This window comes from Patagioenas fasciata, chromosome 1 (assembly GCF_037038585.1).
Source record: "Patagioenas fasciata isolate bPatFas1 chromosome 1, bPatFas1.hap1, whole genome shotgun sequence".
In the NCBI taxonomy this organism is placed as follows: Eukaryota; Metazoa; Chordata; class Aves; order Columbiformes; family Columbidae; genus Patagioenas; species Patagioenas fasciata.
This window is the reverse complement of record NC_092520.1, coordinates 200,826,256-200,842,841: the sequence shown is the minus strand read 5'-3', so window position 1 is coordinate 200,842,841 and position 16,586 is coordinate 200,826,256. Positions and strand designations below refer to the sequence as shown.

The window sequence follows — 16,586 nt, the reverse complement described above, 5'->3', positions numbered from 1 at the left end:
TGTGTTCAATAGCCCACTTGCCATTACATTTAGAAACTAGAACTGTCTTCATCTGTAATGAATACATCTGCCTTGTCAACGTCATTCTAAGGAACACCGAGAATTCACAGTGTAAATATACCTGTGTAAAATATGGACAAATCTCTCCTGTGAACTAAACAGATGTTTTACATCTCTAAACCCCTGGTAATGGATGTTCTATACTAAAATGTGTATATGAAGAACAAAGAAGGAAGGAAGGAACGTCACTTTTATTTGTACTAGTCCCATTTTTTTTTTCTTTGCTGTAGCAGAATCTCTCCCTTTTTTTTTTTTTTTTAGTTTCTGCTTAAAGATTGCATTTATGCTGTGTTGTAAGTTTGAAAATAGCATTTTATTTAGAAGTGCTACCATTAATTGTGGACATTTGTGATAACTTGCTGAAGTTGGTCTTTCCTTTAAAAACAAACAAACAAAACTCACAAAACACAAGGCTAAAATCCCCCAAAACCAGCTCAGCTCTTAAAGATATTTTTATTCAATGGTAATGAGCCACTAAGCAATACCCTCTTGCTATAAGCTACAAGCTGAAGAAACTCTAGACTACTCTCTTAGTTGTGAAAAAGAGATCTCTACTTATTTTTTTTTTTAACCATTTAATTGCATTAAGAAAAGCAATTCTCAAAAGATACCTGTCCAGTGCCTGGTAAACATGAACAAGTTCTTGTCATTTTTCCTTTTCAAATGGGGGGGATGGAAAACAAAGAAAAGACAGTACTGCTTAAAATCAGCTATCCACAGCTAATAAAGCAGAAGAAGAATTGAGAAGAAACCTATTTTTAATATATATAGCAGACCACTGCTCAAACTAATATACAGCCCAGCTCGCCAGCATCTTTTTCTTCCTAAGACAGAAAATAAAGAATTCTAGTTAGGTAACAATGAGGATAATTAGTTCCATTACCTTTCAGTGATTACAACAGTTACCAAAAAATTGCCCCTAGAACTGTACCTTGACTGTGAGAGATTATTGTAACTGAGCTTGTTTCATCTACAGCTGTGTTGCAACCTCTGGCAAAGATGACAGTACTGCTTCACCATTTCACATTCCTAGGTGGTGTTCAAACCCCCTGGGCTGCCGGATGCTGGCCTGGCTGACCCGAGGGACAGCAATCCCAGATGGCTGCCCTGAGGGGATCCCACAACCCACATGGTGGAGGAAAATGCTGGGTTTGGTTCAGGTTGCAGCAAGCCAAGCAAGGTCAGGCAGTAACTGACCTTTTTAAAGCTTGCAGTGCAAAGTAAAGGAGTTAAGCTTACACCAGCAAGTCCGTTAATTCTATAGTTTTGTAAATAAAAAATAAATCTCAGTAAAATATCTCCTGTTCATACCTTTCCCCACCCTCCAAAAGCCCCCTTTCATTTAAACTTACACTTCTTCCTTGAATACATCCAGTGTAATATTCACATCATCTCCAAACTGCAGATCTTCAGTACTTAATCCCAAAGTTTTAAGAGCTAAAGGAAAGAGAATTTCCTATGCAAGTCCTTGAAAGACTATTTTAACATGTTAAAGTGGCCTAGATATGATAAAAGCTAAACATATATAACTTCAACATATGTAACTTAAACACATGTAGCTTTTTTAACTTTCTAAGTTCTAGGTTGTGTATTGGCAGAAGTGGAGATACTTTTAAAGCACATGTAGGCATAGCTTTTCAATGATTTTAATAATTCTGTGTGAACACAGGCACTTCAGTCTGCCCTGCTGCTCAGGTGAGACGCACCTTCTCTGTACTGCGCTGCCGTTATGTGCCCTTGGCCGACGACATCCAGCAAGCTGAACATGGCGGCCAGGTTGCCCTCGTCCATGAGGTACGGGTATTCTCCCACGTCTCGTTTTCCGGCCTTCACCCTTTCCAGCACCTGGATCAGGAACTCGCGTGGCCTTTCTGCAACGAAGTAAAACCGCCCGCAGACACAGGCGCCTCAGCCGGGCACCGCGTGCCGCGCAGCCCCTCCGCCCGCCCCATCCCCACCGGCTGTTCGCGGCGGACCCGGGCCTGCCCTGCCCCGGGGCGCGGTGCCGCACCGGGGCGGTGGTAGAGCAGCAGCTCGCCGAGGCGCTGGAGCAGTTCGGGGATGCGGTGCCGCTGCAGGTAGTTGCGTCCCTCCCGCTCGCCCGCCGCCATCCCTCGTTGCTGGGACACCGCGCGCCGCCCCGCCCCCGCGCGCCGGCCGTTAACCGTCCCAACCGCCCCGCCCCGGCCGTTAGCAGCCCCCGCCCTGCCGAGAGGCCGCGCGAGGTGAGAGCGGGCGGCACGGGGCGGAGGAGAAGCCGTTCGGACCCGGAGGAGGAGAAAAGCCCTCAGGGAAGGCAACGCAAGGAGTAAACTTGGGAGGCGTGGCTGACACGCCAGAAGGCTGTGCTGCCATCCGGCGGGACCTGGACAGGCGGGAGAGTTGGGCGGGGAAAAATGTAATGAAATATAACAAGGACAAGTGTAGAGTGTTACATCTGGGCAGGAACAATCTGTATAAGTTGAGGAACGACCTGTTAGGGAACAGTGTAGGGGAAAGGGACATGGGGGTCCTGGTGGACAGCAGGATGACCATGAGCCAGCACTGTGCCCTTGTGGCACAATGGCATCCTGGGGTGTATTAGAAGGGGGGTGGTTAGGAGGTCCGGAGAGGTTCTCCTTCCCCTCTACTCTGCCCTGGTGAGACCACACCTGGAATATTGTGTCCAGTTCTGGGCCCCTCAGTTCCAGAAGGACAGGGAACTGCTGGAGAGAGGCCAGCGCAGGGCAACAAAGATGATGAAGGGAGTGGAGCATCTCCCGTATGAGGAAAGGCTGAGGGAGCTGGGTCTCTTTAGCCTGGAGGAGACTGAGGGGTGACCTCATGCATGTTTATAAATATGTAAACGGTGAGTGTCACGAGGATGAAGCCAGGCTCTTCTTGGTGACAACCAATGATAGGACAAGGGGCAGTGGGTACAAACTGGAACACAGGAGGTTCCACTTAACTATGAGAAGAAACATCTTCTCGGTGAGGGTAACAGAGCCTGGAACAGGCTGCCCAGGGAGGTTGTGGAATCTCCTCTGGAGACATTCAAAACCTGCCTGGACACCTTCCTGTGTAACCTCATCTGGGTGTTCCTGCTCCGGCAGGGGGATTGGACTGGATGATCTTTTGAGGTCCCTTCCAATCCCTAACGGTCTGTGATTCTGTGAAATGGCCATGAGGGCTCGGCAGGAGGGAGAGTGGCTGCTCAGCGAAGCAGGCAGAGTGCGCCTTCCGTCAACTCAGGGCATGAGGTGGAGTAAAGCAGATCACTGAGACTTGAGTGAGCGTGCAGCCACTGCTCTAACGGGTAGAAAATGGGAAGCAAAAGTTAATTTACCTGGATGTCATCACATTAGCACTGGAACAGAAAATCATTGCTTCCAGCTGAGTTACTAGTTCATACCACAGTTGCAGTAATTCACTGAGAGGTATTCCTATGATGGCAGCTGTATCAGTTTTCCTGTTCTGTAATGACTTCCAGCTCCTCCTGCTTGTTGCCCATGCTATGTGCATTGGTGTAGATGCACTTTATCTGGGCTATTGATCCCACCAACTTTTTGGGGCAGAAGTCCCGATTCCTATGTGGCCATTCTCAGGCACTTCCGTTGTTTCTAACACATCAATAACTTTTGTGTCTTTGCTGCTGCATGGATCTTCATCCCCTACCTCCACCGAGACAACAGACCTAAGGACCTCACGAACACACTGTCCCTCAAACATTGTTGTGCCACCCCCAGACTTATCTCTACTGAGTCTGGTTTTACGCCTTTCCCCTTTCACATCTAGTTTAAAGCTCTTTCAAGTGCGTCCTGCTAACTCCTGTGCTAAGATCCTTTTCCCACTTTGAGACAGGTGTACACCATCTGTCGCCAGCAGGCCCAGTGTCATGTAAACCAACCCATGATAAAAAAAAAAAACAACAAACCAAAACACAAAATTCTGATGGTGACACCAGGCTCAGAGCCAAGTGTTGATCTGCTGGCCCTTCCTGTTTGTTCCATCATGGTTGCCTGGGACTGAAAGGACAGAGAAGAACACTACTTGTGCTCCTGATCCCTTGGCCAGCCCTTGGACTTCTTGTTGCAACTTTATCACTACCTACCTGAAAAATGACTAACGGATCACAATCTGAGGCTGTACCAGGGCAGGAAGCGTTCTCCTCACATCTTTAAACTGGTCCCCACGGAGGCAGCAGACTTCCCTAAGAGCGGGTCCAGATGCCACCTAGTGGAACGTTGTCATGTGTGCTCAATGCTGGTACGACGTGCAAAATCAATGATGAGCAACTATGAGTAAGAAGGGTTACATTTTTAAATCATTATTGAGGCTTGCAGCATAGCTTGTGCAAACAGAGAGGAGCAATCAAAGAACCTTTTTTTATTGTAGTACCCAGTGTGAGCAGGACAGAGATAATCAAATAATGTGTCCCACTTAAAAAAAAAATCAAGCAAATCTACAAAGGCATAACTGTTTGCCATAAAAAAATAGACAATGGTAAATGACCATATAGTAAAGAAAAGAATTATATTCCTGCAAAAAGTTTAGGACTATATATTTTAGCCCTTCACCAAAACTAACATATCACAAGACATTAAGAAATAGAAAAACTTAATTCGAGGAAGAATGGGAGAAAGGCAGCATCCAAAACTGCAGAGATAATACAACCATGCTCTATCTGTATTCCTTAATATTTTAAACTGATTATGCTACCTGCTCCAAGTCTTAATTAGAGCTAGAAGAACTGCAGGTTTATAACAGTTACCTCCCTTCATAGCTACCTGGCAGGGGTAGAAACCTCCTTTTCCTAAGGAATACATTTCATAGCTGCTGAACCCATTCCTACATTTGACTTTTCTGTGCCTTTCAATAGAGTTTGCAAAGCACTAGCAAAGTTTTTTTCCTAAGGAAGAGTGATGGGAGAAAGTGCAGAATGAAGTGCAAAGAACCACAAACAAGAGACTGAGCTGGTCGGCAGAGGAGAAATAAAGACATGGAAAATATTTTTGTGCAAATGAGAACCTAAGGACAGGAAAACTAACTGGAAAGGAAGGAGCAAATGAAAGACTGGAGAGAAAGGTAGGTAAGTTAGTGTTTGGGACCGGGAAAACAGCATTTGACAAAGGAAGCTTTTCCTTTAGTGGTCAGCAAAGATAATCAGTATGAAATAAGTATGTTGAAGGCTGAAATTTTTAGAATAAACACAGGAATTACAAACTGAAGTGTAGTTCTCTGAGGAATAGTTCAAAAGTCACTAAGCAGAGTAAACTCTGATTTTATTTACAACTAGGGGTTTTTTAAAAATTTGCTTTTACTATTAAGAAATCACTATTTATTTCCTTGAAAAAAAATGTTCATGCCAGGAATTTATTATCCTCAGTTCATACAATGATAGTATCAGCTACATATCCTAAAAATCTGATAGTTTAGGACAATTTGTCAGAAACTCACTTCTGGTGACTAATTGAAAACAGGATTTGACAAACATCTGAAAAATTTCTCTTTCCATTTTAGAGATGCTGCTGAGTTTTAATCAAGAACTCAAGGATCAAATCTATTTTAATGTGTTTAAAGTGTCCTGGTTACTTAAAATTGAGTTTGTTTGAAAGACTTAATACCTGTTGTGACAGAAGCTGAGACTTCTGCAGAATATTGTTAACAGCTTAAGCCTTTTATCAAATTACATAGAACTAAAGAGACTATCAGGAGTCTTAAGTGCTGTAATGAATAAGAACAGGGACTGCAGGTCAGCCATGGAGCTGGGTGCAGAACAAGCATTTGTCTTGCTGAGCAGAACAGGCAGATGGACACATTTTTCTAAATGGAAGTGTTAGAAGACTGAAGTCTAGGACTGTAGGAAAAGACAGGAGCAGTAAGGGCTGGGAAAGATGCCTACATCTGACATATGCTTGCTGTGGGCATGCTGAGTAGCAGCTCCTTTAATGATTTACCTCAACGTGGACATTAGAAAGCACTCAGTGCTAGGGAGCATGGGGTGGAGCTGTAGTGATTGGGTCCTGCCATTTCGGTAGCTGCTTTGGAAGAGCTCCACTGCTCCCTTCTGTTGTGTACATCCTCAACGATTTCCAATATATAGGCAAGTTCCTTGTCAGGGAATTTTACACTATATATTTATAAGGGAAAGTGATTAACAGCAGAAATATTAAGCTTTTGGATACTAATTATCTCAACAGACAGAACCTTTCATTTTTTTTTTTTCTTAGTTTTGTTTTGTTTCATCTTGTTTTGGTTTGTTCTGTTGAGAGCAGGTTGTTCACAGCTTTGTCCAGTCAAGTTTTTACTATCTATCTCCAAGATGGAAATTCTACGACATCACTTGGTCCCTGTTCCAGTGCTCGACTACACTTGCAAAGAATTTTTTACTTGTGTCTGATCAGAAGTCCCCTTGCTTTACCTTATGTCTATTGCTTCTTGCTGTTTTGTTGTGCACCACCAGGAAGACTCTGGTTCCATCCTTTCTACAATCACCTACCTTGTAGCTAAAGGCAGCACTCAGACCCCTCTCCCCGCCCTTAAACTTGTCTTAAAACTGAACAAAACTTTTTAAAAATCACATCTTTATATATCATAAGCTTCAGCTACTAAGACTTCATCTTGGTAGCACTCCACTGGAGTCACTTCAGTATCCCATGCTGTGTCTTGTATGGTGGAGGCCCAAACTGGACACGGTTCTGCAAATGCAGTCTCACAAGTGCCAAACCAGAGAGGGACAGTCAGTTCCCTCTGACTGCCGCCTACATTCCTCCTGCTGCGGCTCAGGCTGTGGTTAGCTTTCAGCACCCCAGGGGCCCCTTGCTGACTCACGTTCAGCTTGTCAACCAGGCCCTTTTGCTGCAAAGCTCCTTTCTTGGCAATCAGCATCCAGCTTGTGCAACGACACGGGGTTGCACCTCCCTCCCAGGTATAGGACTTTTCATTTGTCTTTGTTGAACATAATGAGGTTCCTGCCAGCACAATTTTCTAGTCTACTGAGGTTCCTCTGAAGGACAGCCCTGCCACTACTGTGTTAATCACATTCCTACCTCCAATTTGTTTTTATCTATGAATTTGCAACCTGTCCCAAAATCCAGGATGGTAATGAAACCCTTCAGCAGTATTTGGTCCAGTGTTAACCCCTGAGGCATGTTACTAGTAACCACCAACCAACCAACCAACCAACCAACCAGGTGTCAAGCTGCTGACCTCAGCCTTCTCAAGCCCTGCTGTCAAGACAATTTTCCTCCCATCTCACAGTCCATGCTTTGAATCCATATCTCTCTGAATTATTGTAAGAATATGAAAGCAGATGTTGTCAAAAGCCTTGCTAAGGTCGAAGTGAACAGCATTTGCTGCTCTCTGGTCAGCACATGAAGGCAGTCATTTCATCACAAAAGGCAAGCAGTTTGGTCAGGCATGGTTTCCCCTTGGTAAATCCACGCTGTTTGGACATGGCCTCCAGGAGCATTTGTTCCATAATCTGCCTGGGATTGAGGTTGGTCTGAGCAGTCTGTAGTTCCCTGGGAAAATGGGCATTGCATTTGCTTTTTTCCAGTCCTTAGAAACTCTGTACCCTGTTCACCATGATTTTTTCAAGGATGACAGCAGCCCTGGAATGGTATCGGCCTCCATCCCTGAATCCTGCCTGGCTTTCTTCAGAGACTGGTATAGATCCAGGCTAAGTAGTCCTTAACTCAGGCTTCCTCTTACACGGGTCATACCTCACTCCCCAGACTCTGCCCAATGATCTGAGCACAGACTTCTCTAGTTAAAACCTGAAGCAAAGGCAGCACCGAGCGTATCTCAGGCGTTTCCGTGTCCTTTGTCACTAGTGGGGGTGCGCATTTTCCTTAGCCTTCTTTCCACATTACTGTACTGAAAGGGCTGCTCACATACTTCATGAATTCCAACTCCAGTTGAGCTTTGGCTTTCCTAGTTCTGCTTCAGTGTGCCTAGGCAGTATTTCCGTATTCCCTGAGGATAGCCCACCGCTGCTTCCACAGCCTGTATGCTCGCCTTGTGGATTTGATTTCAGTCAGGAGTTTCCCATTCAGCCACCCTGGCCTTCTCCCATGTCTGCTCAACTTCCTGCATGCCAGAAAGGACCATTCTTGCTCTTCAGCTAGCTCCCCTGGGCCCTGCAGGGCAGTCTTCTGTGGGATTCTGCCAACAAAATGTCTGCAATGAGCCAACGTCTGCTCTCCGAAATTCCAGGGTTGAAGTTTTACTATTTATCTTCCTCAATTTGCTCAGAATCTTAAGCTTTGCTATCATCTTGTAGTCCTTGCTGCCAAAGCTGCCACCAATGTCAGTGCTCCCAGCCAGCCCTTCCTTATGTGTGAGCAGCATGTCTGGCATAGCCAGACCCAGCTTGGTGAGCACTCCTGTCAAGAATTGTCGTTGATGTAGTATAGAAGTAGCCTGGATCACTGTACCTTCACCATGTCGCCATCCCAGTCCCCACTACAAGAACAAGAGCCTTCAGTTTTAAGGCTAAGCTGCGAATGTTTTTTGTTCATTTGTTTGTTGGTTTTGTTTTTTCAGTTAACTGCAAAATAAAGACTAAACCTGCCATCAAAAATCATATACTGAGAAAAATTAAATATCAGGAATCAGAAAAATACTTCCAAGTTACTGCTTCTGAGTCAAGAAGTAAAAATAGGTCACAAAAAAGAGGCTAGTTGAATATCAGGAAACTTAGCTCTCTTACAGAACTGGCCACTTCCCAGTTGACTGAAAACCCAATACATTTATTTCCTACAACTATAGTGGGACTTTTGTTGAAGGCAAAGGGGGAAAATAAGATATTTAGCAGGAGCCTTCATTCTTTGAGATATATGATTGTTAATTGTGGCTCTGAGCCCATAGCTCTTAAGATCACAGATGATTTTATACTAGCACTATCTGTAGAGTGAGTTCACACTACATCGAGTGGTGAGATCAGAGATCCATCTCCATTGCCTTAGTTTCTCTTACTCCCCACAGTCCAAATTTTTTCTGGATTCATCAGCATTTGGTGGAGGTTGATGTCAATGTAGATGGTTTCCCACAGGTGTCAAGGATAGACATACTCTTCATATGAACTGCAACAGTGCCTGTGTTGTAACAGAGAATATACTGGTAACTGGGACAGTAGATTTAGAAGAAAATGCCATGTAGCCTGTTACACAGTCAAAAGACTGACATTCTGGAAGAACATCTGAAGTGCTTGGTTCCATGAACATAGAAAGACTTGTTAGAGTGTACAGTAGTTTCCTTGCTTTGTCCTATGCTGTCTTAGAAACGAAGCAGGTAAAGTGACTCAAAGGAAACTCTGTGGTATATATCAGGGACATCTGGAAAAAAAAATCCAGTGAAATACCTATCTAGGAAAGATGCAGCAGAGTGAGAAAGGCCAATACTAAGTTATTGGGCATCACCAGCTCTGAGTGGGAAATACGGCTAACAAAAAAGAGGTGGTTAATGAACAACAAAGATCAAGCAATGGAGAAGGTTTGGTATTAGGAAAAACTCAAAGCCTGAGGGACTGTTTCTAAGAAAATGACTCTACATGATGAATCCTTGAGAGAGGAGTTAGATCATCAGTATTGCTTCCTTCACATCTGGATCATAGGACAGAAGGTCTGCAGTCTAGCTTCCTGCTCAAACTTGGGTCAGCTCTGAGGTCAGAGCAGCTTGCTCAGAACTTTGTCTGGTTTGGGTTTGAAAAATCTCAGAAGCTGGAGAAGGTACCTACCTCTCTAAGCAACTTGTTCTAATGCTTGACTGTCCCCGTGGCAGTATGGCTTTTCCTTCTATCCAGTCTGAACCTCCCTTGTGTCAACTTATGTTCACTGTTTCTTGCTCTCCCACTGTGCAGCACTGAAGGGTGGCTCTGATCTCCTGGTGACCTCTTCCTATGGGTGTTAGCAGGTTGCTATTATGTCCCCTTAAGTCAGGGCGAGTGGTGAGTTGGAACCAGAGGCTTATTACAGCATTCACCCACTCACTTTGTGCTCCAATTTATTTTCCTCTTTTCCTTTCTTGGTAATCTCATAATGGATTTTGAAGGCAGTCTGGGCCCAAAGGCCCTGGACAGAAGCTCGAGAGAGAAGCTGGTATCTTCCAGGTGTCATTGGCATTTAACTGCAGGTGAAAGAAGTTTGGGATTGGAAGATCAATAGTGGAGGTCATGGGAGTGAGTGGTCCAGTAATATGCTAGGGGTAAGGAAAAGAGGCATTAGAAGTCTGTGAGGAATGAAGGGTCCAACACTCCGTCTGTTATGCACTCCAGAAGCAAACGTGCACTTGGCTTGTTAGTTTAGGTTAAGGAGTACAAATGGAGTATTTCCCTTGGAATGTTTTCTTTGTTGGGAAGCATCCATGCTCAGGGTGTGAAGCTGTAGCCCCTTGATGCAGTCTGCAAAGTAACACAAATGAAAACCAGCTTTTTGCACCTTCTTGGGGTCTCCTTGATAATGAAGCAGCAAGCCCAGTGTGTTGGTATTACCGTTCAGGCTATGGGCTTCAAACACAAATTCTAAAGAGAATTGACAAGGAAGAAGTAACTCAAGGCAAGATTAAAATAAACAAACAAACCCAACCGCCCCAAATCCCCAGCTGATTATGGGTCAAAATAAGAGAAAACTAAAGAAAAAAGAAGACAAATTGTTGCAATTTAAGAGTGGAGATGACCAGAAGGGAAACTTTCTTGCATAGGCTCTTGCGAGTATCTTCAGAACTAAAGCAACAGGCCTATATATTCTCTATCTGTGGTGGGAATGCCTGAAGGATTGAGCTCGAGAAGTCCCTTCCCAGTGACCTGTCTACTCACCCATGACGCAGTTCTGCACTCAGCGTTGAGTAAATTTGCCATGAGGAAGGGATGATGATCTCCCTTCTGTGGTGATGCTCACTCTGTCACCAGTCCCTCCTCTGCCTCAGTAGGGGCCAGGCTGGAAACAACCGACACAGAGAGGGGATTCACAGGGCTGCAGTCAGGAGTTCATCAGGCCATTCACTGTATTTACACCAACAGGCCTTTATGGTCACAGCATTCTGTAAATACACTTTGTTCATGCTTTTCTGAAAAACTAGTTTCGTGTGGTGTCACATCAACCACGTTAGTAACTGCTGCAAGTTAATCAAACCCAAATTCAGTTTCAGAGCTAAATCTTTCAGGTTTGGGAAAGCTGCAAAGTGGCAGTTGAATGCTGTGCACTATCTTGAATCCCAGCTGGTGTCCTTACCCTCAAATCGTGTTGTCCTGGATCCTGATGGATATTTCTGGCTAGCTTCCCCATAACTGGGGGAGCTTCCCTTCTCCCTTCTGTAGGGAGAGCAGATCACAGAGTAGATCTAAATATTTCTGCAGCTCAGCCAGAAACTCCAAAAAAAAAAATCACACACAGAAGAATCCCACCCATGTCACTTGTGATGCATTACAAAATGGTAACAAGAGCACGCATACCATCCATGATGGATTCTCCAGGGACCTGCTGCTGAATTATCAACTTGATTGTTCTCACACTTAAGAAAGTACGTTTTAAAAGAGCTTTGTAGTTGTTTTGAGTAGTAGCTTTCAAGAGGTACTCAAGGAACAAAACAGGATAAAAATTGCATGAAATAAGCATTCTTGTGTTCTGAAGTCTGAATCTGTTGTATGAATCTCCTCCAAATATTTTTGGAATCAGTATTCGGCATTTCTTCCAATTGTGAATCCTGACAGATTTGGAAGAGTAAAACAGATACTGGTTGCAGACAGCAACGACTTTCTCCTAAAATAAATATTTCTGTGGTAAAAACAGAAGCATAAAAACTAAGAGTACAATGAATACAAAAGTTAGTGTGATCTGCTTCCCTCTGAAACTATTTAGAGCACGTTAGATAATACAAGAAGGAGAGTACTGCTACAAGCAAAATACTTGTTGCGTAACCAAAAAAAGGGTGGGGGAAATGAACTCCAGAGAACAGCTTGTAAATCATTCTAATGAACCAACAAGTGCTAAGAAAATGACTCAGTCATATTTGGAAAATAAATTTAGTGGTCTTCGGCCTTTGCTGGCCACGGGCAATGATGGCAAGCAACTAATAACTCATGGCTGTCATATTCCATTTTCTTGGCTGTTGCTTTGACTTCTAATGGCTGCTAGAAATAACAAAGCATCTTACGAACAAAATGTCACTCTTCAGCTGTACGTGGAAACCACTTTATCAGATGAAACTGATGTATCCACTGTTACTTCACAATGTTCCATTTTTCTATACTAGAAAAGATAAACTCAAGATTGAACAAAAAAAAGTTTTCAAGATATAAACAGCTCAGACCAAGGCACAAATTGGGCAGTGAAGAGGAAGTTCAGGATTAGATTTGCCACATGCATATAAAATGCAAGATGTTACACAAAAAGCTGTTTGCCTAGAAGGTAAAATTTTCCTCCTTTAGTAACTGTTTCCTGTAACACAGACCAGCTTTATCTCCTCTGCCAGTTCTGAGTGTTTGCATACAAAACCAGTTTGCAGTCCAAACTTCTTACTTTTAAAAAAGACCATACCCTAATTGTGAGCGGCTTCCCTACAGTATCTCCAAGGCTAAGTTTCCAGATACTTCAGAAAAGGAGCATTAAAACGTGCATCTTCCCCAGAATTGCAGAAGATGTTTGCAATGAGAGAAAAAGCTGCAATCCTCTCTGTAGAGCTGACAAGCCAACGAACAATTTAAATCTCATTTGATCTGTAACTGGAACAGGCTTTACACATAACAAGAATCTTAACGCCTAGATAAAAGCTGCATTTTTAGCATTAACAGTGATAAAGAGACTGGTTATAAATTTGTACTGCTCATTGAAGTGAGAATTCTTAAATCTAGCAGCTCTGCCCAAGTTAATTCTTACATTGATAAGGAATGAGAAAATGCATTCAGCTAAGCAAAGGAATTTAAAAATTATTTATCTGTGCAAACACCTCAGTAGCTGATCGACACACGTGTCTGGACATGCAAATATAGAAATGTTTTAGACACAAATGCCACGAATAATCCCAGAGCACTTCTGCCCTCTACAGAGAGCTGGGAAGGTCTTTTGAACTCCCAGTCACATTCTCAGTGCTGGCTGCCTGCAACGTGTGCTTCAGCCTCTGGGAAGAAAAAGAATACATACACATATGCATATACATATATATATATATAAAATAGATACCATTTTTGCTCTGCAAACATAAATAATGACAAACCCCATCTGTTTCTTACAAACATATAAATTATTTTATTTACAAAGCCATGTTACAAAAAAAAATAATAATAATAAAGCAAAAAACAAAAAATACAATCGCTCACTAGAGAATATCTCCAGGCCCGGTGTTGAACCATGGCAGTATCAATCAGATACATGTTTGTTCTGGTTTTCCTTTTTTAAAACTGTAAGCCATAGAATTTACTATTTACACCTACTTTAGACATTTATTCTGCTTACAATTATCACAAGCATGGAATGAATTCTATTTGATACTGCTAATACATAAAGGTGCAGGACAAAGAATGAAAATACTTAGTGTTACAAAATATGGATTGTAGAAAAGAAATTGGCTGTACAAGTATGGCATTTTTTTTTCTTAGAATGATTGGACATGCTTTCTTCAAAAGTCTTCTGGAAAAGGTTCTAAAATCTGTAGTAGGAAAGCACAATAGAGCAGGTGCAAATTCATTTCTGTGCAACAACAGTTATTTAATATATCCCATGACTGACCAGCTATGCAAAACCCACAGAGTTTTGTTAAAGTGCCATGGGTCAACAGCATAACAAAATATAAGGTGTAAATAGAAAAATTTCTTTTTTTCTTCTTTTTTTTTTTAAAACAATAGTTCACTGAGAATCAGCAATAATAGAATATGCTGTATAAACTATTCTCTACAAAGGTCAATCAGCACTATGTACAATTGTTACATCAATACAAAAGAAGGCATACAAGTTATCCAAGTCGCTTTTTATGGCTGACGGGCCTATGCATTGCGTATGTGTAACAACCAAAGCTTCTGAGCCTCTATTGCTGGAAACAAATCACAAGATTTTCAGGCAAATGGGGAAGAAAAAGAACTACTGAGCGAATGCTACACTAATAATGCATTATAGGCTGGTCCAGTTTGTATCCATTTTTTCCAAAGATTTACTTCCATTTCACTTTTCAGGCTGATTTTTTTGATACAGATAATTAATTAATGATTCTTTGATGATGAAAGAACACTGTGGGATTTTACTTGGTGCTTAACTTTCCTGAAATGCTGTCAGGCGTAAGCCAGTTGAAAAAAAATCAAGCAGCATTCAAAGGACAGGCTCCATATTCCAGCTTTCCAATGAAAAGACGCATGGAAAGAGCTAAAGCTTCCTAAAACTACAACATCGCTCCTTCAGTCACTGATTAGCATTATTTCTCAGAAGCAACCACTGAATCTCACAACCACTGTTTTCCCTCAACAACTAGAAATAGCAGTTCATTGATTACAGAGGATGACGTTGTTACTGAGATTTTTCAACTCCTGCAGTTTTATAACTCAAAATAAATTAAAAAAATCAACATAGTACTGCTCCTAAAACTGAACAAGACAAAAATTGTGCAAAAATAACAAAGATATGTACACATTTTTCAGTCTGAAGAAATGTACAATAAAAACATAATTCAAAGAACATTTTAAAAATATAAACATTGCTTAAACTTTCCTAAGTTTCATACTGTTTCTGAAACTATACCGGTCAGTTAGCTCTGAAGTATAGCAAAACATAAATTATTACAAAATTAACACTATAAAAATTTATTTTAAGAATATTTCTAAACTTTTTTCAAAGGGTCTAGCCTTGTTTATAATTGCTTAAACATTTTTAGTCTTAAAATTTGCCTTAAGCCTTCTTTTTTTAAAAAAGAAAGTAGTAATAATCTCCCTATTTGCAGTCTCTCGCCTTTCCCCAAGATGTAAATAAACCAGCATATAAGTGCACTTTTAACACTGTAGAAATAAAAATTAACTCCTCTGTACTATTGTTCCAGTACCTAGTATTGGCTTCCTGATTATAAAATCTATATTTTATTAAAAAATTCTTCAGTAATCCTATAAGAAACACTGTCAGTGCAATTCTGTTAATGCAAGCCAATCTGCTCAAGTCCTGTCCTTGCAAACCCAAACCGTTCACTGAAGTTATCAAGTGCTGTGATCTTAAGGGTCTAGAAATCCCCCAAGAGATGGGGATTTTGCATGTTGAGCCCCTGATAACATTAATTACAGTTTGGTGCAAAAATCCTCTATGCATTGATTGAAGTATAGATTCCTTTAGAGCCTGATCCTGGAAGAGGCTGAACACTCAGAATTCCCACTGAAATTATTAAATGCTGTAGGTACAGAGCACCAGTCAGGATTAGTCCCTAAAGTTGCAGTGCCCCAGCTGTTCGCAAATTACTAAGAAATGCACTCAATTTTTATCCATAGGACAAGCTTAAATACAGAATTACTGTAATTTTAATTTAATGAAAAAATTTGGAGATCCTTTAAATAAATTCAAATCATGATCTGGATTTTTTTTTTTGGAATGTCCGCTGTGTTCTGGTAAGGAAACAAAGGGAGCATTGCAATGCTAACAGCTTTAAAAGGCATGAAACATAACCAAGCAGAATGCACAGATCAGTGGCAAATACAAGTGAAAAACTAAACAAATCACTATTACAGTTTTCTGTAAATTTAATTATCTTTAAAACCACAAATTCATAAAAGATTAAATCCATCTGCAGGACATAGAAAAGAAAAACCCTGTGGAGTAGGGCTGCTGAGAGCTAGAGATTATAGGCTGGTTCCTTTTCCTTGTTATGGAAGAGTCCTTATTCTACCAGTCCGGTTTGATGTCTTCTAAAAGAGAAACCAGAGCCAGGTTCAAAAATCACAAAATGTCTTTCAGTATATAATACTTTAATAACAGCTGCATCTGACAGAACTCAAGGCAGGAATTTATTTCAAGTCCCTGAACTAAATTCCCTCTTGTTTACTGATTACATTAAACCTTTAAGAAAAGGAACTGCTTTGAATAAACAACATACTTCCTTTTGGGTGTATCATTACAAGTAAAGAGCAGCAATTAGACGACAACTCTGAAGAATCTTTTCCTCTACACAGCATGTTTTCATGCACAAGGAATCCCCACACAGCATACACGTTGTCACCTTCCCTTAACAAAATGATCTAGTTACTCAGTATTTAAAAACCACCGCATACTGAGGTCTTGAAGTGTTAACACATTCAGGCACCTAAAAGCACTATGAAGACAAAAACACTTGATTAGTTATAAACCTAGAACAAGGATAAAATCTGGAGAAAAAAAGTTTTTAATACACAATCTGTATTGACAGGCACAAATAATTAGACTGTAAAACTACCGTTCCATTAATGCTTGTTAAAAACCAAGTAGCTTTTATAAGGAAGAGTAATATTTTTTCGTTAAAGCAACAGTAGTTGGAAAAACAGGCATGTTTTTATGTATACAAGCCCCTGTTCAGGTCTCAAACAGATGCAGCAACATTCAAATTACACA

The 16,586-nt window shown here is 41.6% G+C and overlaps 2 protein-coding genes across 7 annotated transcripts in view; both read right to left on the bottom strand.

Annotated features, from left to right (window-relative positions):
- Nucleotides 1-351: 351 nt before the first annotated feature.
- EFCAB10 (EF-hand calcium binding domain 10) lies at nucleotides 352-2,419 on the bottom strand. Of its 2 annotated transcripts, none has more exons than XM_071803437.1 (4): nucleotides 2,328-2,419; nucleotides 1,767-1,931; nucleotides 1,413-1,497; nucleotides 352-884 (listed from the first exon to the last, which is right to left on the bottom strand). In XM_071803437.1, the coding sequence occupies exons 1-4, from the start codon at nucleotides 2,413-2,415 to the stop codon at nucleotides 848-850; spliced, it is 375 nt and encodes a 124-aa protein (XP_071659538.1). In that variant the 5' UTR covers nucleotides 2,416-2,419; the 3' UTR covers nucleotides 352-847. The 2 variants fall into 2 exon arrangements, with proteins under 2 accessions (XP_071659538.1, XP_065718606.2); XM_065862534.2 differs by lacking the exon at nucleotides 2,328-2,419 and adding an exon at nucleotides 2,072-2,284.
- Nucleotides 2,420-13,259: 10,840 nt separating this feature from the next.
- ATXN7L1 (ataxin 7 like 1) overlaps nucleotides 13,260-16,586 on the bottom strand; it is a 114,270-nt gene continuing 110,943 nt past the window's right edge. For 3 of the 5 annotated variants that reach the window (XM_065844546.2, XM_065844602.2, XM_065844583.2), the window contains one exon: nucleotides 13,260-15,907. In XM_065844546.2, coding sequence (XP_065700618.1) covers nucleotides 15,866-15,907 — 42 coding nt within the window. In that variant the 3' untranslated portion in view covers nucleotides 13,260-15,865. Of the gene's footprint in view, nucleotides 16,312-16,586 lie in introns of all 5 variants that reach the window. The other 2 variants (XR_011737071.1, XM_065844536.2) reach the window with 2 other exon arrangements.